Raw genomic sequence first — 27,845 nt, forward strand, 5'->3', positions numbered from 1 at the left:
CTTCCGTTGGCTTCACATTTATTGCAATTCTCAGTTGTTGAAAATGACCACAGTGAATTCTCGCAACCCACTTCTCTATTACTCCATTTTCTCTATTACTTCTCTATTACTGTGAACACTGAACCAAATGCCAGACAGTGTGAATGTCAGTAAAGTTAGAAAATTATCAGCCTTAATTGCTTTCTATTCAGCAGTTAAAAGGATCAGTATTTAGACCTATATACATTCAGAACAAACACAATTTTTGAACTCAGGACACAAAAGATATGTTCCCTCTTTTAATACTCTTCTTTCTCTCCTCTCTTTGTATTTCTATTCAGCCCTACTCTCATTCTACAGAATAAAAAGTGATCATGGCCCTTGATTCAAGCATCTCCCATCTATAGGAAAGCAATCTGATTTACAGGTAGCTCCAGATGCCCCATGCTCTGCAGGGTGAAACCCCAGTCATGATGAAGCCCACACACACACATTAGAGAGAGGCGAAAAGAGCTTCTCATTTTGAGTCACATCATTCTTCCTCTGCCCACACACACTCTCTCAGACAGTACAGGACATGTCAAGAGTTAAAGCTGGAGGAGTCACTACCTCAACTAACACTTCTCTGACATTTAGGAAGATCACTGTTGATACAAATCAACGTATTATTTTCTCACTCCCACGTCCTCCAAACACCCATGAGAGTATACATGCATCTGCAGTCAGTAGCTTACATCTGCACCCATGCATGGATACCAAGACTTGTTATTGTTAAGGTTTCCACAAAGACAGATAGTTATTCATATGTCCTTCCCCTCTCTCCATCTCTTTCTATATGTCTCTCTCTGGGTGGCAGCATGTGTGTGCTTTCATTTGAAAGAATGCCACCTCACAGGAAAACATCCTATACAATAAACTCCCATTGATATTACAATTTATATACCATATAATTCAAGGCTAATTAAAGGCCTATATAAGGCCTATTCAAATCAAGCAAATAAAACATTTCATATTAGCTATTTAAATGCAGAATAATATCTATTTACAACAGCTCAGGTTGCAATGAAAAGGAAATACATCTTTTGACCACTAGATGGTGTCAATTACTTTGATATTCACACAATGTTGTTGTACTGAGTGATCATTATTTCTGTATTTGCAGGCAATCACTATTGTCCCAGGCAACACATACATTTGATGGGACGGTACTACCCTTACATCTAAAATACCTACTGATACAATGCGGTATAAGCATAGTACGCTATCAAAACTGCCCTGCAATTAAGAAGTTAAGTATAATTTGAAGCTTTTACTTCTCTAAAGATTTCTTTAAAATAAAGATACATTTCTAGAAGAAATTGTTTTCAGCCTAGCTAAACCCAATAGGTTATTTTGGAGGTGTTGGCTTCTAATGCTATTTTTGTGATGAAAAATTGAATCTTTGCCATGAACTGAATTATACATGAAGCGCTGAAATCAACTGTTCCTCTGAAGAACAGTGTGTGCTCTTTCAGAGGCAAGCCTAAAAAAAGACGTTGATTTGTTCAATAACATCAATACTATTCCATTAACGGCAAGAAGATCTTGTATCCTGTCGCATTGCATTTTGTGCACATCAATTGACCCTGGAAGTGAGAGGGACACAGAGGAGAAAGGAGAGAGGGAGAGAGAGAGAGAGAGAGAGAGAGAGAGAGAGGATGACAAAAATAACAAAAGCAAGTGTCTGTCTACTAACTTGGTATCTTCCACTGTTACATAAAGGACCCTGCACTCTCCCCTATCCACCCCTCTCACACCAAGCTCCTCCCCCTGTGAATGACCAATTGGTATGCTCCACAAAGCCCTAACCTGCTGTTCTCATCCAAATACTGTAGTTGACAGAGTAAGTTCACTCAGAGAGAAGGGTCCTGTACTGTTCCATAGAGAAAGGAGAGAGTGTGTTTGAGAGAGCCAGTGAGTTTCTTGGGAGTGCTTTGACTCTCTTTCTGTCCCAGGAGAGAAGGAGGGAGATGAGTTGTCCTGCTGAGGCTCTGAAGGGCTGACTGTTCCCCACCCCATCTCATCTCTGTGCCTGACTGTGTGACCTGACCCTCCAGTCCTCCTCAACAGCACACCTAATCTGATTCTGCAGCTCTCTTTCCGAAGCTGCCAGCACCATGAGCTCATCTGGGGCAAACCTCCACAACAAGCGTCTACCATGTGAGTAACTTTAAAGCTTCTTTACCTTTCTTAAAAACTACTCGAATGTGTAGGACTTGGAAAGACTATGTAACAATGGGAATATTCCATAAGTCATTACAGATCATTTTAGTCGTTTATTCTGTACTGTACTGTACTGTTAAAAAAATAATTATAATCTATATACAGATGTGAGGCAGTTTTCTACAGCATGAAAATAATCCTGTAGCAACAGGAAATGTAAATTATTATGTGGATTGTAATTAACAGTTTTGTAGGGGTTGATACATTTTTCATAGGGGAAAATAAACTGACATTTCAAAGTTGAAATTACAAACTTTTTTAAACCTCAAATACACTACAGGTTTTACAGTTCTCCTGCAACAGGGTGATCAAATTAAGATCCTACATCTGTAGTTTCAATCACTGTAATCCCCTATTGCTGAGCAGAACGCTACATAGAGAAAATTCCTGTCCATATTTGGGTATCTGTAGTAGCTTTACAGACAGACAAACTCATTAAATATTTAGTGAAGAGAAACATAAACCAAGCCACAATCAACATAACCTGTTCAAGTAATTATGGGTGATTACTGATTCCTGTTGTTGATGTTGTTGTTGGTGTGTGTGTGTGTGTGTGTGTGTGTGTGTGTGTGTGCATTGAAAGCAAATAATATGTGTGTGTGTGTGTGTGCATTGAAACGTTGACTGTTCAGCCGATGTGTTAGGGACCTGGTGTTTGTTGATGTTACTAAGGCTGACATACTGTATGCTCTTTGCTAGCCAAATAAAGACTAGAATGGTGAATCATCCCCATGAGTAATGTACCATAATAACGCTTTAATCAGTGGGACTTTACTCAAGACGTTGAGGGTTCTTAAAGGGATACAGTATATTCTCATTTTGAATTGGGGCCTTAAAGACATCCAATGGTTTCACTGACATGAATCTCTAACTCCTAATGAGATTGTGTGTCTGTATCTATAGAGTGACTGCAGTGACATAGGGCTACAGACAGGCTGTCCTACAGACGATGCTCTCACAGAGAAACACAGAAATGGGAAATTAAATTTGTCGCAATAGGGTCAGTCAGTCCGTGGCTAAATTTGATCAGACAATGACTGAGAGAGAAGACATCCGCTATCTATGTGTTGACCGGTCCCAGTGCCCAGTGCCCTACCTGTATGTTCTGTATTGTGTGGGAATGTTTTGTTTGGAGGGGCACAGTGGTATGTATTGGCTTGGAGGACTGAACAGCTGTTGTCACACTGTTGAAATGTTACATGACAGGCTGGGAATGATTAAGTGAATGCGCAGTTCGTATTGAATGTACACCAGATAAGACATAACTGATTGCAAACACACAACTTATTCTCACATATTTTTTATGTTGTTGCGGACATGGTTTTGTTGTGGTTCCAACCATGCTCGGTGATCAAACATTGTGTGTCCCAGGTATCCCATTCAGGTATTCTACTCTTCACCAACCATGGTAGATCCCTTCCTTTTCTGACTGGACTAACTCCATTATATAGATAAGACTGGTGTCTCTCCCTGCAGCATTGCATGGAACTCCTATCTGTTCCCCATGTATGCTAGTGGCTCACAGGATGGCTGCTGCCAGAGTGCTCATTTTAAACAGAGCCAGTCTCCCACTGAGGCAGACACAGCATAGTACATTTCTGAAAGGTGGTGCAGCCCACTGTTGGATGGAGAGGTGGCCACAACAAAATCCTCTGGATTTATTCCACCTGTACTAATATTACTTTATGACAGCAACAGCTGCAGTGTAGATAATGTATTTTTTTTCCCCCCATGCATGGCTGACCAACAGCTTGATGAACACACAATATCCATGGATGCTGTGCACATGCAATGTCCCATGGTGTGTGTATATGTGCATGTGTGTGTATGTACATTATGTATGTGAACACACTACAGGCCTTTAATGACCGTCTGTTCATACCTATTTCCACTTAGATCCTTTAATCTACACAGCCTAAAACTTTAGGCCTAAAACCAAGGCCTAAAAGCAAGTCCTCCTAATTAGTTTGGATCAAATCTCCCATCATCCCATTCTCTGCTTGGTGAAAACAAACCCTGGTTCAGACCAGGTATAATTGTTAATGCCTACAGGCATATTGTAGTTTACTAAATACAACAACACAGTTATTACTCATTATTCATAAATCTGTCAGCATGCGCTGGACCCACAAATCTCTTACACATCTCCCACATCAACACAGGTATCGCAGGTACAGTGCCTTGCGAAAGTATTCGGCCCCCTTGACCTTTTGCCACATTTCAGGCTTCAAACATAAAGATATAAAACTGTATTTTTTTGTGAAGAATCAACAACAAGTGGGACACAATCATGAAGTGGAACGACATTTATTGGATATTTCAAACTTTTTTAACAAATCAAAAACTGAAAAATTGGGCGTGCAAAATTATTCAGCCCCTTTACTTTCAGTGCAGCAAACTCTCTCCAGAAGTTCAGTGAGGATCTCTGAATGATCCAATGTTGACCTAAATGACTAATGATGATAAATACAATCCACCTGTGTGTAATCAAGTCTCCGTATGAATGCACCTGCACTGTGATAGTCTCAGAGGTCCGTCAAAAGCGCAGAGAGCATCATGAAGAACAAGGAACACACCAGGCAGGTCCGAGATACTGTTGTGAAGAAGTTTAAAGCCGGATTTGGATACAAAAAGATTTCCCAAGCTTTAAACATCCCAAGGAGCACTGTGCAAGCGATAATATTGAAATGGAAGGAGTATCAGACCACTGCAAATCTACCAAGACCTGGTCGTCCCTCTAAACTTTCAGCTCATACAAGGAGAAGACTGATCAGAGATGCAGCCAAGAGGCCCATGATCATTCTGGATGAAATGCAGAGATCTACAGCTGAGGTGGGAGACTCTGTCCATAGGACAACAATCAGTGGTAAATTGCACAAATCTGGCCTTTATGGAAGAGTGTCAAGAAGAAAGCCATTTCTTAAAGATATCCATAAAAAGTGTCGTTTAAAGTTTGCCACAAGCCACCTGGGAGACACACCAAACATGTGGAAGAAGGTGCTCTGGTCAGATGAAACCAAAATTGAACTTTTTGGCAACAATGCAAAACGTTATGTTTGGCGTAAAAGCAACACAGCTCATCACCCTGAACACACCATCCCCACTGTCAAACATGGTGGTGGCAGCATCATGGTTTGGGCCTGCTTTTCTTCAGCAGGGACAGGGAAGATGGTTAAAATTGATGGGAAGATGGATGGAGCCAAATACAAGACCATTCTGGAAGAAAACCTGATGGAGTCTGCAAAAGACCTGAGACTGGGACGGAGATTTGTCTTCCAACAAGACAATGATCCAAAACATAAAGCAAAATCTACAATGGAATGGTTCAAAAATAAACATATCCAGGTGTTAGAATGGCCAAGTCAAAGTCCAGACCTGAATCCAATCGAGAATCTGTGGAAAGAACTGAAAACTGCTGTTCACAAATGCTCTCCATCCAACCTCACTGAGCTCGAGCTGTTTTGCAAGGAGGAATGGGAAAACATTTCAGTCTCTCGATGTGCAAAACTGATAGAGACATACCCCAAGCGACTTACAGCTGTAATCGCAGCAAAAGGTGGCGCTACAAAGTATTAACTTAAGGGGGCTGAATAATTTTGCACGCCCAATTTTTCAGTTTTTGATTTGTTAAAAAAAGTTTGAAATATCCAATAAATGTCGTTCCACTTCATGATTGTGTCCCACTTGTTGTTGATTCTTCACAAAAAAATACAGTTTTATATCTTTATGTTTGAAGCCTGAAATGTGGCAAAAGGTCGCAAAGTTCAAGGGGGCCGAATACTTTCGCAAGGCACTGTATCATTAGTATTGTATGGGAAATACATAGTGGTTTGGTTTCTGGTCTTTGCTGTTCACCATGGACCCACGATGATAGTGCCAAACTACTCAGGCTCATGAGAAATACCAACATCAACAGAATAGATCAGTGTAAGGCCAGAACTATTCTATTGTGTCCAACCAAACATTCCAGTGATGCTCTCCATTGATTTGAAAATAGCAATGTGGGCTATTCATCACAAAAAGAGGATGAGCAACAAAGAGGTTCCAGGAACACCTGGAAAGGTGAACAATGTGATAGTTGATGTGTTGCCAAAGGGCATGATGAGTCATGATGGAGGGAACTTAGTTGACCAACAGTGTCACCCTATCGATGCTTTTAAGTACATCCGCTCCCTCACAACACTCCAGACAAATTCTGCTCATTCATGGTGAGTGTAGTCTAATGGAGACGTCTCTCAGTTTTCAGCTTCTTGGCTTCAAAGTGGTGATGAGTAGTCTGCTTATGGGCCACATAGAGGGCACTGGCATAGGAGACAGAGGCTGACTGACCCATAAATGGCACTATTGTCAGTCCGGAGTGTGCTGGGAGAGGAGAGATGATGTCATTGTAGTATTTACAGAGTGGGCATGTGGTGGTGCCAGTCTGTGATTCAACCCATTGCAAGCTCCCCACACACACACAGTCCAAACACACACATGCAACAATCACACACACACACACGCACATGCACACACACATGCACACGCACACACACACACACACACACACACACACACACACACACACACACACACACACACACACACACACACACACACCCTAGTAAAACTGACTATCCTACCGATCCTCGACTTCGGCGATGTTATCTACAAAATAGCTTCCAATACTCTACTCAGCAAATTGGATCTAGTCTAGCACAGTGCCATCCGTTACCAAAGTGCCTTATACCACCCACCACTGCGACCTGTACGTTCTAGTCGGCTGGCCCACGCTACATATTCGTCGCCAGACCCACTGGCTCCAGGTCATCTATAAGTCTACGCTAGGCTTTATCTCAGCTCACGGGTCACGATAACAACACCCACCCGTAGCACACGCTCCAGCAGGTATATCTCACTGTTCATCCCCAAAGCCAACACCTCCTTTGGCCGCCTTTCCTTCCAGTTCTCTGCTGCCAGTGACTGGAACGAATTGCAAAAATCGCTGAAGCTGGAGACTTACATTTCCCTCACTAACTTTAAACATCAGCTATCTGAGCAGCTAACCGATCGCTGCAGCTGTACATAGTCCATCTGTAAATAGCCCACCCAATCTACCTACCTCATCCCCATATTGTTTTTATTTACTTTGCTGCTCTTTTGCACACCAGTATCACTACTTACACACCATCATCTGCTCATCTATCACTCCAGTGTTAATCTGATAAATTGTAATTACTTTGCTACTATGGCCTATTTATTGCCTTACCTCCTCATGCCATTTGCACACACTGTATATAGACTTTATTTTTTTCTATTGTGTTATTGACTGTACGCTTGTTTATTCCATGTGTAACTCTGTGTTGTTGTTTCCGTCGCACTGCTTTGCTTTATCTTGGCCAGGTCGCAGTTGTAAATGAGAACTTGCTCTCAACTAGCTGACCTGGTTAAATAAAGGTGGGAAAACACACACACACACACACACACACACACACACACACACACACACACACACACACACACACACACACACACACACACACACACACACACACACACACACACACACTGCTCAACTCTCAACATCAATAATTCACTCTCTTCGCAATTGGAACCAAGCCCAGATGGGAGGTTCAGGAGAGAGAGCAGGAGGATGAATAAAGCCCAATAATAAACGGTGTAAACCAAAAAAACGACAAGAGGCATCTTCTACATAATTGTTACAGTTTTTTTTCGATTGCTAAACGACAGTGGACACAACTGGAGTCACATGTGCAAAACTCTAACTACAGTCTGCACAGCAGCAGTTCATGTGGACCAAACTCTAGTTCGTTTTTCATTGCTTGAACACAGTTTTCAAAACTCTACACACTTATCCCATGACTTTAACCACAACCTGCACAACACTGTGGATTTACAGCACTTTGTTCAAATGCTAACACACTGCTGTCAAAACTGTGAACCACACATTCAAAACGGAATAGATTTCAGCCTTGTGCCTTTCAAACACTGCTGATTGCAATTTCAGCTGAAAGGCTAAGCAGGTGTCTTGTTTTAGACTTGTTAGTGAACACACACACATATTACAGTATATATAGGTAGAGCTCAGAAAGACTCATTTTGGAAATGGAACAAGGAAGATGTGTTCAGCTCTATGCTCAGCTAGTGCCAGCAGAACAGGGGGAGCCAGTAAGAAACCCCCAAGTTTTTGTCATAGTTTGCAATAACGTTGCTTTTCACCACTCTGCAGCTGTCACAGATTGGTTTGCAGCACATCACAGATTTATGGTTTTGTACCTGCCTGCATATTCACCCTTCCTCAACCCAATAGAGGAGTTTTTCTCTGCCTGGAGGTGGAAAGTGTTTGGTCAACTCCCACATGACCAAATGTCTCTTTTGGAAGCCATGCGTGCCGGATGTGAGGACACGAGTCCAGAGGACTGCCAGGGATGGATAAGGCACTCCAGAAGGTTCTTCCCCAGGTGCATGGCAAGAGAAAACATTAGATGTGATGTTGAAGAAAACCTGTGGCCTGATGCTAGAGAGAGGCAGGATTAGCCCCTCAATTATTTGTTCGAATTACAGTATGTACTTTTAGTTTCTACCTTTTTTTTCTCATTACTGTAATTCCGTAAATTACTACAGACTATTGAAGCAAACTGCTAATTTTCATTTACCTTAAAGAATTGTTATGTTCTAAAAAAATTATAAATCATGTGAAAGAATGTCACTCTTTTCTTTGAAGAAAAAATTACTTTGTATGAAGTCACTGAAATTGTTCAAACTGTAAAGATGAAAAGTTTGTATTTTCTGTATTGGTGTTTGATGCTAGTGTTTTTACTCTCAGTGTGTTCTCAGTGACAGTGTGTGTTATCTCAGTGAGGGTTGTGCACAGTGTTTGGCTGCACTGAGCGTGTTTTGAGCCATGTGTTAAGAGTTGTGTTGCTTGGAATGAGTTTTGCAGGTGATGTGAACTGTTTAGCTCAGGTGACTGTTGGTAGTGCAGACTGTAGTTAGAGTTTTGCACATGTGACTCCAGTTGTGCCCACTGTCGTTTAGCAATCGAATAAAACTGTAATGTTGTCATCTGTTTTATGAAAGGGAGGCTACTGCCTGCCACCCTGGTCAGTTTACATAGCCAGGGACAGTGCTCTTTCAATAAACAAAGTAATTGCACAGGGCTTCATATAATCTGATGTTGTTCTGAAGCATTTTCTATGTTGCCCCCTTATTTGCAACAATTGATCCAATGAACTTCCAGTTACCTAGAGGCAGTCATGGCCAGCTGATGATCTCCATAGTGCCAGCTTTTGCCAGCCACTAGACTGTTGAAGGTGGAATTTGATGATGAGAGAGCAGCGGAAAAGACATCCTCCTCAGCTAATGAGCCCCAATCAGAGTTGGCACATTCTTTCTCTTGGCTTTCCCTGCCTACTCATTATTTCTCTGGGCTTTCCCTGCCTACTCATTATTTCTCTGGGCTCTCCCTGTCTACTCATTCTTTCTCTGGGCTCTCCCTGTCTACTCATTATTTCTCTGGGCTCTCCCTGTCTACTCATTCTTTCTCTGGGCTCTCCCTGTCTACTCATTATTTCTCTGGGCTCTCCCTGTCTACTCATTTTTTCTCTGGGCTCTCCCTGTCTACTCATTATTTCTCTGGGCTCTCCCTGTCTACTCATTCTTTCTCTGGGCTCTCCCTGTCTACTCATTCTTTCTCTGGGCTCTCCCTGTCTACTCATTCTTCCTCTGGGCTCTCCCTGTCTACTCATTATTTCTCTGGGCTTTCCCTGTCTACTCATTATTTCTCTGGGCTCTCCCTGTCTACTCATTTTTTCTCTGGGCTCTCCCTGTCTACTCATTATTTCTCTGGGCTCTCCCTGTCTACTCATTCTTTCTCTGGGCTCTCCCTGTCTACTCATTATTTCTCTGGGCTCTCCCTGTCTACTCATTTTTTCTCTGGGCTCTCCCTGTCTACTCATTATTTCTCTGGGCTCTCCCTGTCTACTCATTATTTCTCTGGGCTCTCCCTGTCTACTCATTCTTTCTCTGGGCTCTCCCTGTCTACTCATTATTTCTCTGGGCTCTCCCTGTCTACTCATTCTTTCTCTGGGCTCTCCCTGTCTACTCATTCTTTCTCTGGGCTCTCCCTGTCTACTCATTATTTCTCTGGGCTCTCCCTGTCTACTCATTCTTTCTCTGGGCTCTCCCTGTCTACTCATTCTTTCTCTGGGCTCTCCCTGCCTACTCATTCTTTCTCTGGGCTCTCCCTGTCTACTCATTATTTCTCTGGGCTCTCCCTGTCTACTCATTCTTTCTCTGGGCTCTCCCTGTCTACTCATTCTTTCTCTGGGCTCTCCCTGTCTACTCATTCTTTCTCTGGGCTCTCCCTGTCTACTCATTCTTTCTCTGGGCTCTCCCTGTCTACTCATTCTTTCTCTGGGCTCTCCCTGCCTACTCCACACCTCATCTTTTTTATTTTCTTTTATATGTACATTCCTTCTTTGCACTTCCATTGAACTTTTTACTCTTTGGTTGACCTTTCTTATCTCACTCCTTTTAGTTTTTTTATCCACTTTTCCTCCCAACTTCTTCCCTCAAACACATGTCCAGAACAAGCGGTGAGATGGTGCATGTTGAAATACAATCCCTCCTCTTACCCTCCCACACACCCTCAGCAACATGTCCTGTCGTAAAGGTTAACCAGTCTCATCTTCCCCAGTCCCTAACAGCATTATGTCACGTCTTGTTGGTCCTGATCAATCTGATCAGGAGTCACTGTCACTACCTGCTGTTGTCTCACTGCCTGGCGATGTGCCAGCAGATGATTCATCTCTTATCCTGAACAACATCTAACACTGATTACTGGTGCCATGTTGTCATCCTGTGAAAGAGAGAGAGAGATAGAGAGATAGCACAGGCTGTGCTCACCCCTCATTCTTTGTCTTCCACCGCAAGGAAACCTACATTTGAATGGCTCTGTCTTTGCAGTTTACTGTCAATTCCAAATGATTATTTAAGTAGGATTACTTCATTATTTTGGAAATTAACTCTGTCACTTTTATGAAACCACTTTTGCTTGGTGGTAGAGAATTCCCTGAAAATTACAAACAAGTTTATAATCAGTGTTTGCACTAAAGGAAGTGGCCATTCCCATAGGGTTTTTGTGTTGAGAGCTGCCTCCACTGGGGAATGTAGGGAGGCCACAAACCAGCAGCCCCAGTGAAAGATCAAAAACTCAAAAGCAACTGGATCACCTAGAAAGCTAATCATCCATGTTTTCTTCCCAAACACTGTTTGTCGTTCTGAGGCCAGCTCTTCCAGTCACGAGGTCATCAGCCCCTCAGCTCTCACTATCTCTGTATCTGAATAGCACTAAGGTCTAATGTGAGTATGATACAGAGAGGGAGAGAGGTCCCTGTTGGAAAGGACAGTGTGTTGATGATGTCATGGTGTACCCCTTCCTAACCTTCCCGACATGCCTATGGAGTAAAATAACTTCCTCTCACTGGCGTCATGTCTTTAGAATCAGGCCCAGGCCTACTCCCTTACAGCCCTGCTTTTGTGTTTGTCTCAAAGGGCTTTTTCTGTTTTTCCCGTCAGAGTGGAGGATCTGGGTTTGTCTTTGTGTGGGGAGGCAGAGTGGGAAAGCTGACACGTCCGGCTCTGTTCGAGTCCGGCTCATTCCACACATCCAGCTGGTACTGAGCCCTAATCCCACACACTTTGTCCAACCCACAACTCATTCCCTGAGGGGGAGAGAGGGAGTGAGTAAAAACAACGGAAAAACCTTTCTGTAAGAAAGTCAGGTCAAACTTATAGCCCTCTGACAATCTGCTTTCATCTGTTTTGTTTCAGTCTTCTCTCATCTGCGTCCCCCCTCTTCTTCCCTCCTGAATAGCCGCTCTGTGTTGCCCACTGGCTGCCACTCTGGATGGCTTGTGGTGTGAAGTGGGGGGTTTGGGTAAGGAATGGAGAATGACTGACCGGAAAAGTGATCTCAGCAATCGGAGACATTGTGACCTTGTCATTTTGTGACCCAGTTTTTTCCATTGGGAAAAAGGGAACGGGTCAAAGATAAAAAGGTCAGCTGTGAGTTCCCCAGACCTTATTGATAAAGGTGATTAGATGGTAACAAAATGGAATAGGAAAATCAATGGGAAGATTTGCATTGTTAACTACTCTCCCTTTAGCTCATGCATAGGTCAGGTACTAGGCCTCTTAAGAAAATACATCAAGCACCAATCAATCAATGTCAACCTGGTTGTAGGAACTATTGCACTAACATGAGGACGAGGAAGACAGTGAGTGATCTAAAGTATGACCAAACTGCTGTTCTCCAAAACTGCCGCGACATTATCAGACTTTATTACTGTGATACACATTCAGACATCAGTCATGCAGCCAGTATTTTGAGATATACCCTGGCATGTTTTGATATTCCTCATATACCTGGCCTCAATTTCAGCTGGCATCTTGCTTTGTTAGCATGGCTCTCACACTGCCCTCATAATAAGAGAAGACAGGGGCATGTCTGATTGCATATGACCGCGAGAAGAGAAAAAGGAGTCACTCCCTCCCCGCATGCCAAGTGTCAGCTCTGCTCTGAGCACACAGACCTCTACAGTGACCTTGTTGTATGCAATCTATACCTGACATAGTAAAGCCACACTGGTCCATTGAGTTTTCTTTTTCTTTCTGCCTTTTTTGGGGGGGACAAATGTTAAGAGCTAACATGCAGTTTGTATTGTAGTGCTATTGTGTCACAAGACAGCCTTTCTTATCTAACAATATCTAACACTTATCTTACATTAATACACTTATAGTTGAAGTCGGAAGTTAACATACACTTAGGTTGGAGTCATTAAAACTCATTTTTCAACCACTCCACAAATTTCTCGTTAACAAACTGTCGTTTTGGCAAGTCGGTTAGGACATCTACATTGTGCATGGCACAAGTACTTGACACAAGTACTTTACAACAATTGTTTACAGACAGATTATTTCACTTATAATTCACTGTATCACAATTCCAGTGGGTCAGAAGTTTACATACACTAAGTTGACTTTAACTTTAAACAGCTTGGAAAATTCCAGAAAATTATGTCATGGCTTCTAGAAGCTTCTGATAGGCTAATTGACATAATTTGAGTCAATTGGAGGTGTACCTGTGGATGTATTTCAAGGCCTACCTTCAAACTCAGTGCCTTTTTGCTTGACACTATGGGAAAATCAAAAGAGATCAGCCAAGACCTCAGAAAAAAAATTGTAGACCTTCACAAGTCTGGTTCATCCTTGGGAGCAATTTCCAAATGCCTTAACGTACTTTGGTGTGAAAAGTGAAAATTTTGGCCCATTCCTCCTGACAGAGCTGGTGTAACTAAGTCAGGTTTGTAGGCCTACTTAATCACACACTCTTTTTCAGTTCTGCCCACAAATGTTCTATAGGATTGAGGTCAAGGCTTTGTGATGGCCACTCCAATAGTTTGACTTTGTTGTCCTTAAGTCATTTTGCCACAACTTTGGAAGTATCCTTGGGGTCATTGTCCATTTGGAAGACCCATTTGCTACCAAGCTTTAACTTCCTGACTGATGTCTTGAGATGTTGCTTCAATATATGCACATCATTTTCCTACCTCATGATGCCATCTATTTTGTGAAGTGCACCAGTCCCTCCTGTAGCAAAGAACCCCCACAACATGATGCTGTCACCCCCGTGCTTCACGGTTGGGATGGTGTTCTTAGGCTTGCAAGCCCTCCCCCTTTTCCTCCAAACATAGCGATGGTCATTATGGCCTAACAGTTCTATTTTTGTTTCATCAGACCAGAGGGAATTTCTCCAAAAAGTACGATCTTTGTCCCCATGTGCAGTTGCAACCCAAAGTCTGGCTTTTTCATGGCGTTTTGGAGCAGTGGCTTCTTCCTTGCTGAGCGGCCTTTTAAGTTATGTTGATATAGGACTCGTTTTACTATGGATATAGATACTTTTGTACCTGTTTCCTCCAGAATCTTCACAAGGTCCTTTGCTGTTGTTCTGGGATTGATTTGCACTTTTTGCACCAAAGTACGTTCATCTCTAGGAGACAGAACGCGTCTCCTTCCTGAGCGGTATGATGGATGCGTGGTCCCATGGTGTTTATACTTGCATACTATTGTTTGTACAGATGAACGTGGCACCTTCAGGCGTTTGGAAATTGCTCCCAAGGATGAACCAGACTTGTGAAGGTCTACCATTTTTTTTCTGTGGTCTTGGCTGATTTCTTTTGATTTTCCCATGATGTCAAGCAGAGAGGCACTGAGTTTGAAGGTAGGCCTTGAAATACATCCACAGGTACACCTCCAATTGACTAAAATTACATCAATTAGCCTATCAGAAGCTTACATTGGGCATACATTACCCGTAGGAAAACTTAGAACTGGGCGGACCACCCACTGTATTTAAATGTGTCAGTTAGCTAGCTGTTCTTGAAGCATGCAAGACTAGCTAAGGGGTTTTTGGATATTTATTATTTCTTTCCTTGGGTCCAGCTCAGCCCCCCCCCCCTCCATTACTGTGTGTTTGAAAAATAAACCTAAAGTTTCCATCCCCCCTAGACTGCAGGGTCAAATGGGTTTGTAACAGTTATAAACAGACATAACTCATTGAATGTTTGGCAGGATGCAGCAGACTTCTCACCAGCTCTTTATTTTTTTCTGTGTCATTTTGGTTTTGTGCCTCTGGAGCGCTGAGAGTTTGCTTGGGCTGGTGTCAGAGGCTGTCCTCCACATGGATCAGTGTCTTAGTGTTTGCCCAGTGATTCCCAATGGTGCCCAGTGGTGCAGACAGACAGTCAGGCCCAGGGGGGTGAGGTGAAGCCTTTCCTCTGCTGTCTCTCCTCCCCTTCCCGGATGGCCCCAGGACAGGGCTTTCAGACTGGGGGAGACAGGGAGTTGGTGTGACCGGCCTGCCTCCTTTTGTCACTAGACAGAGGGCTCCACAGAACCCATGGGGAGTTTGGAGCTGACACAGCAGACTGGACTGGGGAGACCTGTTGTCATTTTCAGACAGACTTAAATCGTTCTGCATACAAAGGAAAACCAGAAACACCATTGGTATTATCATTATACCATTTGCTTACTGTAATGTTAGAGAAGCATGGACCAAACAAAAGCAACACTGCTTTATGCGGTTCCTTGTCATGACTCAGCAAGGATTAAAACAAATTCAGCAATAAAGACGTTGTCACAGTGACAATACTATCAGACATCCACACGGAGCTTGCAGCCCTGTGGTCAGAGGCCTAGTTCCTCTTCCCCCTATTATTATGTCTGCCCTGATACCTCTATCTGTCTTCAGCTTCTTACAGCCTCATTACTGTCTGAGGATGATCAGTGATCACAGCACAGGCCACATAATCTTTACATTATTCCCAATTTAGATCAGGATTAAAAACCTCATCCAATTAGCCCAATCCCTGCCTGTATATTCTCACTATGCCTAAATCCCCAGACAGTTTTGTTCAGTAGGAGGTCAATATATGGATGTGGTGAGAGGAAAGAGAGAGGGCAATTGATGTATTAACACTTACATAACTGTGCTGAAAGCCCCAATGTAGCCTATGTCAGTCTGCTGGGTGTAGGCTACTGTCATGACTCTCCTGTGAAGATCTGAAGGATCAGGTTACAGTAGGTCCGCTCCACAGAAGTTGGCCATTTTATGATGGTCATAAATACCTTGTAGAAACTTTTCCTTTGCGCTTTGCAGGAGGAGGGGAAAGAGACCTCTTTGTTACAAGGAGATTCCTCCTGCCAAAATGGTAACATCAAAAGGTTGAATAATGAAACAATATTTCTATAATCCAAACCAAACTGTTGGAATGGTCCGTGGGTACTGAAAGAACAATTATGTCAGATCAGTTGTTGTTTTGGGATCTCATTAAGGACGGTATAACAACATAACTGTATCTCTGAATGTGTATATTTCCCAGTTATCAGATTTACATCTAAATGTTGTGGAACTTATGTGATTAAATATTAAACTATTTGTGAGAAGATGAAATGTGATGTTAGCCATTCTAACAAGCACTTTTTCTGGAAGATACGTTCTAACAGACACCTAAAACCAAGAAGCTATGACTACAAAAGACATGGTGACCTCTGGAAGGACAACCAGAGACTTACACAACCCGAGAGTTTCTGTTCACTTACTCCTCGTAAATGGATCGAGTGTTTTCAACAGAGAGAAGGCAAAGACATACACATGAAAATGTACATTGCAATTCTTTTGAATGAGCGGCCGTTCATGTGCAAAGTATTCACATTTCCATGAGCATAGTTATCAGCTGTATGTATGTTAGTGGAATTCCTTTGTCTCTTCCTTTTCCTCTCTTTAGAATCCTCCATTTTGTGTAACAAGCCGTCATATCGGTTTAGTCCACTAGGGACTTTTCATTGCATTGGGTAGTAATCAATGTGTAAGCTATCCTGTTTGTGTGTTAATGTAGTTCTGTGTGATTATTTAGTTAGTAATCAACAATTAAGCCAATTTGATCCCGGCTGCATCACATCTGTCCGTGATTGGGAGTCCCATAGGGCGGCGCACAATTGGCCCAGCGTCACCCGGCTTTGGCGGGGTAGGACGTCATTGTAAATAAGAATCTGTTCTTAACTGACTTGTCTAGTTAAATAAAGGTTAAATAAAACTAAACTAAAACAATTGTATATCGCTGATTCATCATTTATGATAGGGTTCGTGCAGATATCCAAGAGTTTTGCGACATTCAGAATGAGACGGAAGGTAAATAAGAATGAATTACTTGACTTTAGAGTTTAGTCAGGAGATAGTAACTTGTTAAATCACTTTTCCCGTGGTGCCCCAGACTACTTAACTAATTGTTATATGATTAATTTAATCGCATAATAATTGAATGTGGTATGTAATTATTTTATAAAATAACAGTCAAACACGTTAATGATAGTCAAGACACGACACTACCCATCACTTTATGATCTCACAGTACTTGTTCCATATTACTTCGCTAACCCATTAATGAGTGTGTTTACAGATTGAGTTATATGTTAACAGTGGAAGAAGACTTCTTGACATCTGTATAAATTATGTGTTCAGGGAGCCCATCATAAAAAGGTGATGAAAACTGGGGGGTGATTTACTCTGTGCCCAGAACACACTGGCATTCTTCAGTTCATTCTGGGTTCTTGCATTTCTTTTTCCTCTCTCCCTGTGTATACACTTCAGTGTTGTCCCCTCCCCTGGCTCTAGCAGCACTCTGCTTTATTACAATGGTTCTGATGAGGTGGAAAATATGATTGCATTCTGTCCTAAACAAGATTAATCTAGTAGGGGAATTGACAGCTGGCCTTTGTAAAGCAATTGGTGGGTGTGGAGGGATTGAATATAGTACACTACGGTAAAGTGTGAATATCGTATATATATTGATCTACATCTCTCTGGCCATCCACACTGGTCAGGTAAGTTATGGACCTGCAACAGTAAAAGCATTAGCTTTATCTGGATTGAATCAGAATACATGGAGCTGTGGAGTTGATGTTTTTGAATCCCAGTGGATTGTCAATTGCATATTCTACATGAACAAAGGAATGCATTTATGATATAGGTTACAGGATCAATAATCAATCATATTTCAACGTAAGGCATCAGTATGAAATATTGTACAGACATGTGCTATGATGCTAAAAGTGTCTGTTACACTTGGTTATACCAAGTCTGCAAGTGGATATGAAAAGCCTATAATTCTCAACCCCAGAATCTGAGATGACAGTTTCTTGTTCCCATGGCTCATTGTTGCCCCCTTCTGGTTATTGTTTGTTACAGATTTGGGGAGAAGTGTTGATTCTGCATACCTGTTAGACTCGAGTTTCTGACTGATATGTTCTGTTGTTCTATGTTCCAGTGGAGACAGAGCATGCTCAAAGAGTCCCAGAATTGGACTCAGCCCAGCAGCTGAAACTGAGAGAGCGACAGCGCTTCTTTGAAGAGGTATTTCAGCACGATGTGGACGTCTACTTGTCCTCTGCCCATCTGCATATTCATGACTATAAGAGACGTGAGTGCAATCGGCATCACACACATGTATGCCCACATGTACCCTGACCCTAATCTAAGCTTCATGTCCATACCCCAGCTCAACCATTACCCTAACCCTAGATTCAACTACACAACCTTCAAGTTCTCTCTCTCTCTCTCTCAATCAAATAGATTTTTTTTGGCAAGGGAAACATGTTTATATTGCCAAAGCAAGTGAAAAAGAAACTAAAGTGAAATAAATAATAAAAAATGAACAGTAAACATTACACTCACAAAAGTTAGAAAGGAATAGACATTCCAAATGGCATATTTGCATCCCTTTGATATTTTAAGTAGAAATGCTGAATTGTAAAAATGGCTGTTAATATAGACCACATGGAAAATTCAATAAATCCAATTTTTTTTATTCTTAAATTTTTTTTTTTTTACATGACTAGACTTGCTAAAGTTCAGAGTTTTTATTTTACCAGGCAAGTCAGTTAAGAACAAACTCTTATTTTCAATGACGGCCTAGGAAGAGTGGGTTAACTGCCTGTTCAGGGGCAGAACGACAGATTTGTACCTTGTCAGCTCAGGGGTTTGAACTTGCAACCTTCCGGTTACGCTCTAACCACTAGGCTACCCTGACATGCATCCTCTATGACTTCTAGGAAGAAGGAAGATTTTAACCAACTTAACCCCAACATTTCTCCAGGTTTTCACCGTCGTTGTAAAGCCCTAGCTATTTTGTTGTCAAAGTCATTTCTGAAGATGATTAATTTGAAGGTAAAAAAACATTTCAAAGTCAAATCATAGTGTAAAGCAGGTGAGCTTGTTCTACTCCTTTTGGCCATTTTCTGGTGTTTTGTGGTGGAAAACTGAGAGGGTCGAGCATAACACGTCAGCCCTGTTAGACGTAGATAGAAGGCAAAAAATGTTTTAACAATGTAAATTTTTTTGTGAAGCTTGCATTTACATACCCATCCCTGTTGCACACAACAAGCTTCCATTCCTCCTGTCTCAAGGGTATTTGGGGCTGAATTAAGATGACGTCGTCTACTCTTTTACGGTCATCCCTGTTACTTTATTTGGCACTTAATAGTCACTTACTATAGTATGTTTTTTTAAACCTACTGAGATGGGGAAAATGGTTTGTCATTAAGTGAACATGTGCTTTTTATGACAACGTTAAAATCAGGTGAAATAAAATGTTTATTTCCCACCAAGTTAAACTACTCGAAAGGCATCTAATCGGTGGAACAACACTACTAAATGTTGCTAAACATTTCCTTAGAGACGTAAAGCTGACTTCTTTCTAAAATTATCTACTGCTGGCCATGCTTTCCACCTGGCTACTCCTACCCCTGTCAACAGCACTGCACCCCCAACAGCAACTCGCCCAAGCCTTCCCCATTTCTCCTTCTCCCAAATCCATTCAGCTGATGTTCTGAAAGAGCTGCAAAATCTGGACCCCTACAAATCAGCCGGGCTAGACAATCTGGACCCTTTCTTTCTAAAATGATCTGCCGAAATTGTTGCCACCCCTATTACTAGCCTGTTCAACCTCTCTTTCGTGTCGTCTGAGATTCCCAAAGATTGGAAAGCAGCTGCGGTCATCCCCCTCTTCAAAGGGGGGGACACTCTTGACCCAAACTGCTACAGACCTATATCTATCCTACCATGCCTTTCTAAGGTCTTCGAAAGCCAAGTCAACAAACAGATTACCGACCATTTCGAATCTCACCATACCTTCTCAGCTATGCAATCTGGTTTCAGAGCTGGTCATGGGTGCACCTCAGCCACGCTCAAGGTCCTAAACGATATCTTAACCGCCATCGATAAGAAACATTACTGTGCAGCCGTATTCATTGATCTGGCCAAGGCTTTCGACTCTGTCAATCACCACATCCTCATCGGCAGACTCAACAGCCTTGGTTTCTCAAATGATTGCCTCGCCTGGTTCACCAACTACTTCTCTGATAGAGTTCAGTGTGTCAAATCGGAGGGTCTGTTGTCTGGACCTCTGGCAGTCTCTATGGGGGTGCCACAGGGTTCAATTCTTGGACCGACTCTCTTCTCTGTATACATCAATGAGGTCGCTCTTGCTGCTGGTGAGTCTCTGATCCACCTCTACGCAGACGACACCATTCTGTATACTTCCGGCCCTTCTTTGGACACTGTGTTAACAACCCTCCAGGCAAGCTTAAATGCCATACAACTCTCCTTCCGTGGCCTCCAATTGCTCTTAAATACAAGTAAAACTAAATGCATGCTCTTCAACCGATCGCTACCTGCACCTACCCGCCTGTCCAACATCACTACTCTGGACGGCTCTGACTTAGAATACGTGGACAACTACAAATACTTAGGTGTCTGGTTAGACTGTAAACTCTCCTTCCAGACCCATATCAAACGTCTCCAATTCAAAGTTAAATCTAGAATTGGCTTCCTATTTCGCAACAAAGCATCCTTCACTCATGCTGCCAAACATACCCTTGTAAAACTGACCATCCTACCAATCCTCGACTTTGGCGATGTCATTTACAAAATAGCCTCCAATACCCTACTCAACAAATTGGATGCAGTCTATCACAGTGCAATCCGTTTTGTCACCAAAGCCCCATATACTACCCACCATTGCGACCTGTACGCTCTCGTTGGCTGGCCCTCGCTTCATACTCGTCGCCAAACCCACTGGCTCCATGTCATCTACAAGACCCTGCTAGGTAAAGTCCCCCCTTATCTCAGCTCGCTGGTCACCATAGCATCTCCCACCTGTAGCACACGCTCCAGCAGGTAAATCTCTCTAGTCACCCCCAAAACCAATTCTTTCTTTGGCCGCCTCTCTTTCCAGTTCTCTGCTGCCAATGACTGGAACGAGCTACAAAAATCTCTGAAACTGGAAACACTTATCTCCCTCACTAGCTTTAAGCACCAACTGTCAGAGCAGCTCACAGATTACTGCACCTGTACATAGCCCACCTATAATTTAGCCCAAACAACTACCTCTTTCCCAACTGTATTTAATTTATTTATTTATTTTGCTCCTTTGCACCCCATTATTTTTATTTCTACTTTGCACATTCTTCCATTGCAAAACTACCATTCCAGTGTTTTACTTGCTATATTGTATTTACCTTGCCACCATGGCCTTTTTTGCCTTTACCTCCCTTCTCACCTCATTTGCTCACATTGTATATAGACTTGTTTATACTGTATTATTGACTGTATGTTTGTTTTACTCCATGTGTAACTCTGTGTCGTTGTATCTGTCGAACTGCTTTGCTTTATCTTGGCCAGGTTGCAATTGTAAATGAGAACTTGTTCTCAACTTGCCTACCTGGTTAAATAAAGGTAAAATAAATAAATAAAAAAATCAACCACTTTTGTCTCTTGTGTTGTTAGCTCCCATTGGCAGCGTCTCGTCCATGGAGGTGAATGTGGACATGCTGGAGCAGATGGACCTTATGGACATCTCTGACCAGGAGGCCCTGGATGTCTTCCTCAACTCTGGGGGGGATGAGGGGGTGCTGGCCTCCCCTCTGCCAGGTAAAGGTGAGTGGAGGGGAGACTCGCATTTGAGGCAGTCCCGTGTTGATAGTGTAGTATTTGGCAGAGTCTAGGCTTTGTCCCTCCCCTATACTAGCTGGCAACATTAACTGCAATACTGAGTGCAGCATTGATAATCTGTGGCCTAACATCCCTTTCATTTCACCCACAGTAGTTCATGGCAACAACAACAACAATGAGGTCATCAGCCAGGGACGCTCTGCCCACAACACAGGTGGTTATGTGGGGAAGTCTCGGATGTCCTCCACCTCCTCCACTTCCTCCACCAACAGCCAGAACACCAATGAGGATGGAAGGGAAACCCCTGTAGTCCAATCAGATGATGAGGATGTGAATGTCGGCACACTCTTGCTGATGGGATCAACCCCAGGGAAAGATGAGGAGAAGGATCGGCCCATCTTCTCTTCATAGAGGCCTTGCTTCACTTCCAATATTCACTAACATTTAGGACATACTGGTGCTGACAATTATCACTGAAACGGGACACTCACACACAGAGGTGTTCCTTGGACTGGCAACTATCACTATCACAACGTTTTCTTTACCCTTCATTTAGTTTTGTCTGAACTGTAAATATAAGGCCAAATCTTCTCAAAGCTTGCTGATCTCCATGTATACTTCTGGCATATAGATAACAAGATATTTATTTTTATTTCCTCATTTGAGATTCTAGTAGGGTCTGGCGACGTGTGATACGGACATTTGAGGAAGTACATTCCTGTGTGTACTCTACAGCCAGGATATGTACATAATAGAGTTGTGAAATATGCAACCATGTAAGCATGCTTTACTGTACTACAGACAGGGATTTACAATTGTGCAATTACACACCCAAAAACATTCTTTAGAGAGTAACTGCAATGCTGAGTAAATCTGGCCCTTAGTTCCCGTATTCCTCAAAATGTTGAACCAATCCCAAAACACCTGTCACAAATAAAAACTAAGGATGTACTGTATATATTGCATAGTGTTGCTTTCATTTTGATATATACAGTGCATTCGGAATTCAGACCCCCTTCCCTTTTTCCACATTTTGTAAAGTTACAGCCTTATCCTAAAATGTATTAAATAAAAAAAATATTCATCAATCTACACACGATAACCCATAATGACAAAGTGAAAAACATTTTTTAGAAATTTTTCAAATGTATGAAAAAAATAAACAGAAATAACTTATTTACATTAGCATTCAGACCATTTGCTATGAGACTCTAAATTGAACTCTGGTGCATCCTGTTTCTATTGATCATCCTTGAGATGTTTTCACAACTTGATTGGAGTCCACCTGTGGTAAATTCAATTGACTGGACATTATTTGGTAACACACACTTGTCTATATAAGGCCACACAGTTGACAGTGCATGTCAGAGCAAAAACCAAACCATGAGGTCGAAGGAATTGTCCGTGATAGAATTGTGTCGAGTCACAGATATGGGGAAGGGCACCAAAACATTTCTGCAGCATTGAAGGTCCCCAAGAACACAGTTGACTCCATCATTCCTAAATGGAAAAGTTTGGAACCACCAAGACTGGCTGGGCGGCAAGCTCTAGGAACAATCTGAGCAATCGGGGGTGAAGGGCCTTGGTCAGGAAGGTGACCAAGAACCCGATGATCACTCTAACAGAGCTCCAGAGTTCCTCTGTGGAGATGGGAGAACCTTTCAGAAGGACAACCATCTTTGCAGCACTTCACCAATCAGGCCTTTAAGGTAGAGACGGATGCCTTTCCTCAGTAAAAGACACGTGACACCCTACTTGTAGTTTGCCTAAAGGCACCTAAAGGACTCTCAGACCATGAGAAACAAGATTCTCTGGTCTGATGAAACCAAGATTGAACTCATTGGCTTAAGTGCCAAGCGTTACGTCTGGAGGAAACCTGGCACCATCCCTACGGCGAAGCATGGTGGTGGCAGCATGTTGTGGGGAAGTTTTTCAGTGGCAGGGACTGGAAGGCTAGTCAGGGTTGAGGGAAAGATGAACGGTGCAAAGTACAGAGAGATCCTTGATGAAAACTTGCTCCAGAGCACTCAGGACCTCAGACTGGGGAAAGGTTCACCTTCTAACAGGACAACAACCCTAAGCACACAGCCAAGACAACACAGGAGTGGCTTCGGGACAAGTTTCTGAATGTCCTTGTGTGGACCAGCCAGAGCCCGGACTTGAACCCGATCAAACATCTCTGGAGAGACCTGAAAATAGCTGTGCAGTGACGCTCCCCATCCAACCTGACAGATTTTGAGAGGAACAGCAGAGAAGAGTGGGAGAAAATACTTTGCCATTAACGAACAAATAAGCTGAGTGTATAAAATATTAGGAACACCTTCCTAATATTGAGTTGCACCCCCTTTTGCCCTCAGAACAACCTCAATTCGTTGGGCATGGACTCTACAAGGTGTCGATAAGCATTCCACAGGGATGCTGCCCCATGTTGACTCCAATGCTACCTATAGCTGCGTCAAGTTGGCTGGATGTCCTTTGGTTGGTGGACCATTATTGATTCACACGGTAAACTGTTGAGCATGAAAATCCCAGTAACATTGCAGTTCTTGAGAGAGGATTTAGCAATTTTACAACTAATTTCATGCAATTCTACTCATTTTGCCATCGGTGCAGAGAAAATTGTGCAGTTTAAGTTCTACATATTTTGCCAAGGGTGGAGCACACTGTGCTAAAACAATTGTAAAAACATCAACTACAGTGTGCCCTACTACACATGACCCCGATGATACCCAAAACGTATAGGAAGACACCAGCTTTAACCTACAGTAGCACAGTAGTAGACTAATTACTCAAATAATAACATTTAATAATTCAGAAGCATCAGCGTAAATTTAATCTTTGGATTTGACTCCATAATTTTTACTTTGAATCATTAGCAGATTCTTCAAAAATACTGTATGACCTTATCTTCAAGTTGCCTAATTATTTCTTAAAGTTCTCTCAATATATTCTCCTCACCTCCTCCTAAAGGCCTCCTCTTTCTCTCTCTCTCACACTCATACATTAATGCACACATATATGCACACATATGAGGTTCTGTGTGTATTACATGAAAGGCAGCATTTCCTGTCGGTGCTCAGGACCTGTCAGATGTTATCACATTCTCCCCCAGGCTGGTCATCCAGCTGTTGTGTCTGGCTTTACCATGACATCGGTCATATTTATCTCACCTGAGCTATGAAGTGATGGTACTGATTTGGTATCTTGTAATTTCTTAAATGACCTGAATATGCCGTTAGCAAAGTGTACACTCTGCACATTCTGGACTTATTTTATCAGAGTTTGAAATCGACTATTGATGGAAGCTTGAACTTTAATGTATTCTACGTACTATTCTAATTTAGAAAGGGTATCTATGCTGTTCTGCAATGTTGATATTATATTATATTAAGATGTGAATGGTTTGCTATGATTTTTTATTTTTTATGTATGCACTATACTGTCAGTCGCTCTGGATAACACTAACATATAAAATGTAAATGTAGAATTATGAATCACATACAGTAAACATACAACATTGTTAATTTGTGATGTTCAGGACAGGCTTACTACAGTGTTACTGACTCCTTTCAGGAAGGACCCATTACCACAGAATCTTCATGATACACTTTAGGGTCAGTTAAAATCTTGTAAAGGAGAGGTGTATCCAATTGCTGATGTCTGTCTTAAACCATCCTGCAGGTCAAAGTAACTCCATATTCCCACAAATAGTGATGGTTAATCGTGATGCCTTAAAGGTATACAGTGCCTTGCGAAAGTATTCGGCCCCCTTGAACTTTGCGACCTTTTGCCACATTTCAGGCTTCAAACATAAAGATATAAAACTGTATTTTTTTGTGAAGAATCAACAACAAGTGGATCATGAAGTGGAACGACATTTATTGGATATTTCAAACTTTTTTAACAAATCAAAAACTGAAAAATTGGGCGTGCAAAATTATTCAGCCCCCTTAAGTTAATACTTTGTAGCTCAGTGAGGTTGTTGATTCTTCACAAAAAATACAGTTTTATATCTTTATGTTTGAAGCCTGAAATGTGGCAAAAGGTCGCAAAGTTCAAGGGGGCCGAATACTTTCGCAAGGCACTGTAGTTCACCCAAATTACAAAATGACATATTGGTTGCCTTACTGTGTAAGCAGTCTATGGACAATGTATGACAGCAATCCGTGCTTTGGTTTAGTTTCCTTGGTATTGTTTCCACTAATAATAATAACAATTATCATTATTTTTTATTATACTTCTATAGCGCGTTTCATAGAATCACAAAGCTCTTCAAGAGCAAAAAAACAAACAAGCAATATATCATGACAAGTCTTTGAATGCTGCATCCTCCAAAGATGGAGAAGTTCAGATCATGGCTTGAGTGAAGGGAGCTAGCTGGTCAGAGGATGGTGGATGATGATGCAGTCTGCTGCTGATCTTGTAGAAGGCAATTCTGGTCTTTTAGCCACTGGACTTCTCCTCTTCCACTCTGTGTAGCACCCGCCTAAAATGCAAACGTTTTAGCATTTGTGGCACAAATCCAATTCAAGTCACGGGATAGATATTAGCATTTTTCACACATCACGTTCAAATCATGATGATTTGGACATGATGCATGAAAAATGCTTATATCAGTCCCATGACTTGAATTGGATTTGTCCATAGACTGTTTACAGGGTAAACCAATATGTAATTTAGAAATTTGGGTGAACTATCCCTTTAACTGGGCATAATATGAAACCCCATGCTTATTGTGTTCTCTCTATGAGGAGTTAGGGTCTGTTTGGTCAAAACAAAATTTGGTCTAGTTCAACCTTACGAGTCTACTGTATAATCAGCTCTCAACCCATATAAAACAATACAATCATTGTATTTGGGACAAATCATTCACTAAACCCTAAACCTCATCTAAATCTTATAATGAATAATGTGTCAATTTAACAAGTTCAGGAGACTAAACTGCTTAGTGTAACCCTAGACTGTAAACTGTCAGGGTCAAAACGTATTGATGCAGCGGTAACTAAGATTGGGAGAGTTTTGTCCGTGATAAGGCATTGCTCTGCTTTCTTGGCATCACAATCATTTAAACGAGTCCTACTGGCCCTAGTTTTATTACACCTGGACTACTGCCCAGTTACATGGTCAAGTGTCACAAAGAAGAACATAGGCAAATTACAGTTGGCCCAGAACAGAGCAGCACGGCTGGCCCTTAAATGTACACGGAGGGCGGATATCAATAAGATTCATGTCAATCTCTCCTGGCTCAAAGTAGAGGAGAGATTGACAGCATCACTACTTGTCTTTGTGAGAGGTATTGATGTGTTGAAGGCACCGAACTGTCTGTTCAAACAGCTAACACGCAGCTCAGATACCTGCAAGACATGCCACCAGGGGTCTCTTCACAGTCCCCAGAAACACACAGTACTACATAGAGCCATGACTACATGGAACTCTCTTCCACATTAAGTATCTGAAGCGAGCAGTAAAATCTGATTTAAAAAAACAACAGATAAAATAATACCTCACGGCATAACGCGGACAGTGAAGAGACACACCCACACACACACACACACACACGCACGTACACACGCATGCACTGACACACACACACACACACACACACACACACACACACACACACACACACACACACACACACATTGTAATGTTGTGGAATTGTTGTATTGTGGATTTAATATTCTACATTTGTAATATTAGAGTAATAATGTAGTAATGTCTTGTAAGATGTGTTGTTTTATTTGTGATGTAGGCTGTTGTGTTTTGTGGTGATGTACAGTGGCAAGAAAAAGTATGTGAACCCTCTGGAATTATCTGTATTTCTACATAAATTGGTCATAACATTTTATCTGATCTTCATCTAAGTCACCACAATAGACAAACACAGTCTGCTTAAACTAATAACACACAATTATACACTTTCATGTCTTTATTGAACACACTGTGTAAACATTCACAGTGTAGGGTGGGTAAAAGTATGTGAACCCTTGCATTTCATAACTGGTTGACCCTCCTTTGGCAGCAATAAACTCAT

The 27,845-nt window shown here is 42.0% G+C and overlaps 1 protein-coding gene across 2 annotated transcripts; it reads left to right on the plus strand.

The window, feature by feature from the left end:
- The first annotated feature begins 1,819 nt into the window (after positions 1-1,819).
- Positions 1,820-22,767, plus strand: LOC110494537 (dysbindin). 2 transcript variants are annotated; one of them, XM_021569673.2, is made up of 4 exons: positions 1,820-2,178; positions 18,129-18,281; positions 21,647-21,796; positions 21,963-22,767. In XM_021569673.2, exons 1-4 carry the CDS (start codon positions 2,136-2,138, stop codon positions 22,220-22,222), a joined length of 606 nt encoding a protein of 201 aa, XP_021425348.1. In that variant the 5' UTR covers positions 1,820-2,135; the 3' UTR covers positions 22,223-22,767. The 2 variants fall into 2 exon arrangements, with proteins under 2 accessions (XP_021425348.1, XP_021425349.1); XM_021569674.2 differs by having other exon boundaries at positions 21,647-21,790.
- Positions 22,768-27,845: the final 5,078 nt, after the last annotated feature.

The sequence above is a fragment of the Oncorhynchus mykiss genome, chromosome 17 (genome assembly GCF_013265735.2).
Source record: "Oncorhynchus mykiss isolate Arlee chromosome 17, USDA_OmykA_1.1, whole genome shotgun sequence".
NCBI lineage: Eukaryota > Metazoa > Chordata > Actinopteri > Salmoniformes > Salmonidae > Oncorhynchus > Oncorhynchus mykiss.

Bases quoted from the DNA above. Each gene is read 5' to 3' on its own strand.
- LOC110494537 (XM_021569673.2), top strand. From the start codon at position 2,136: ATGAGCTCATCTGGGGCAAACCTCCACAACAAGCGTCTACCAT. The intron at 18,282-21,646 runs GTGAGTGCAATC...TTGTGTTGTTAG, and splicing joins TATTCATGACTATAAGAGAC to CTCCCATTGGCAGCGTCTCG. The intron at 21,797-21,962 runs GTGAGTGGAGGG...TTTCACCCACAG, and splicing joins CTCCCCTCTGCCAGGTAAAG to TAGTTCATGGCAACAACAAC.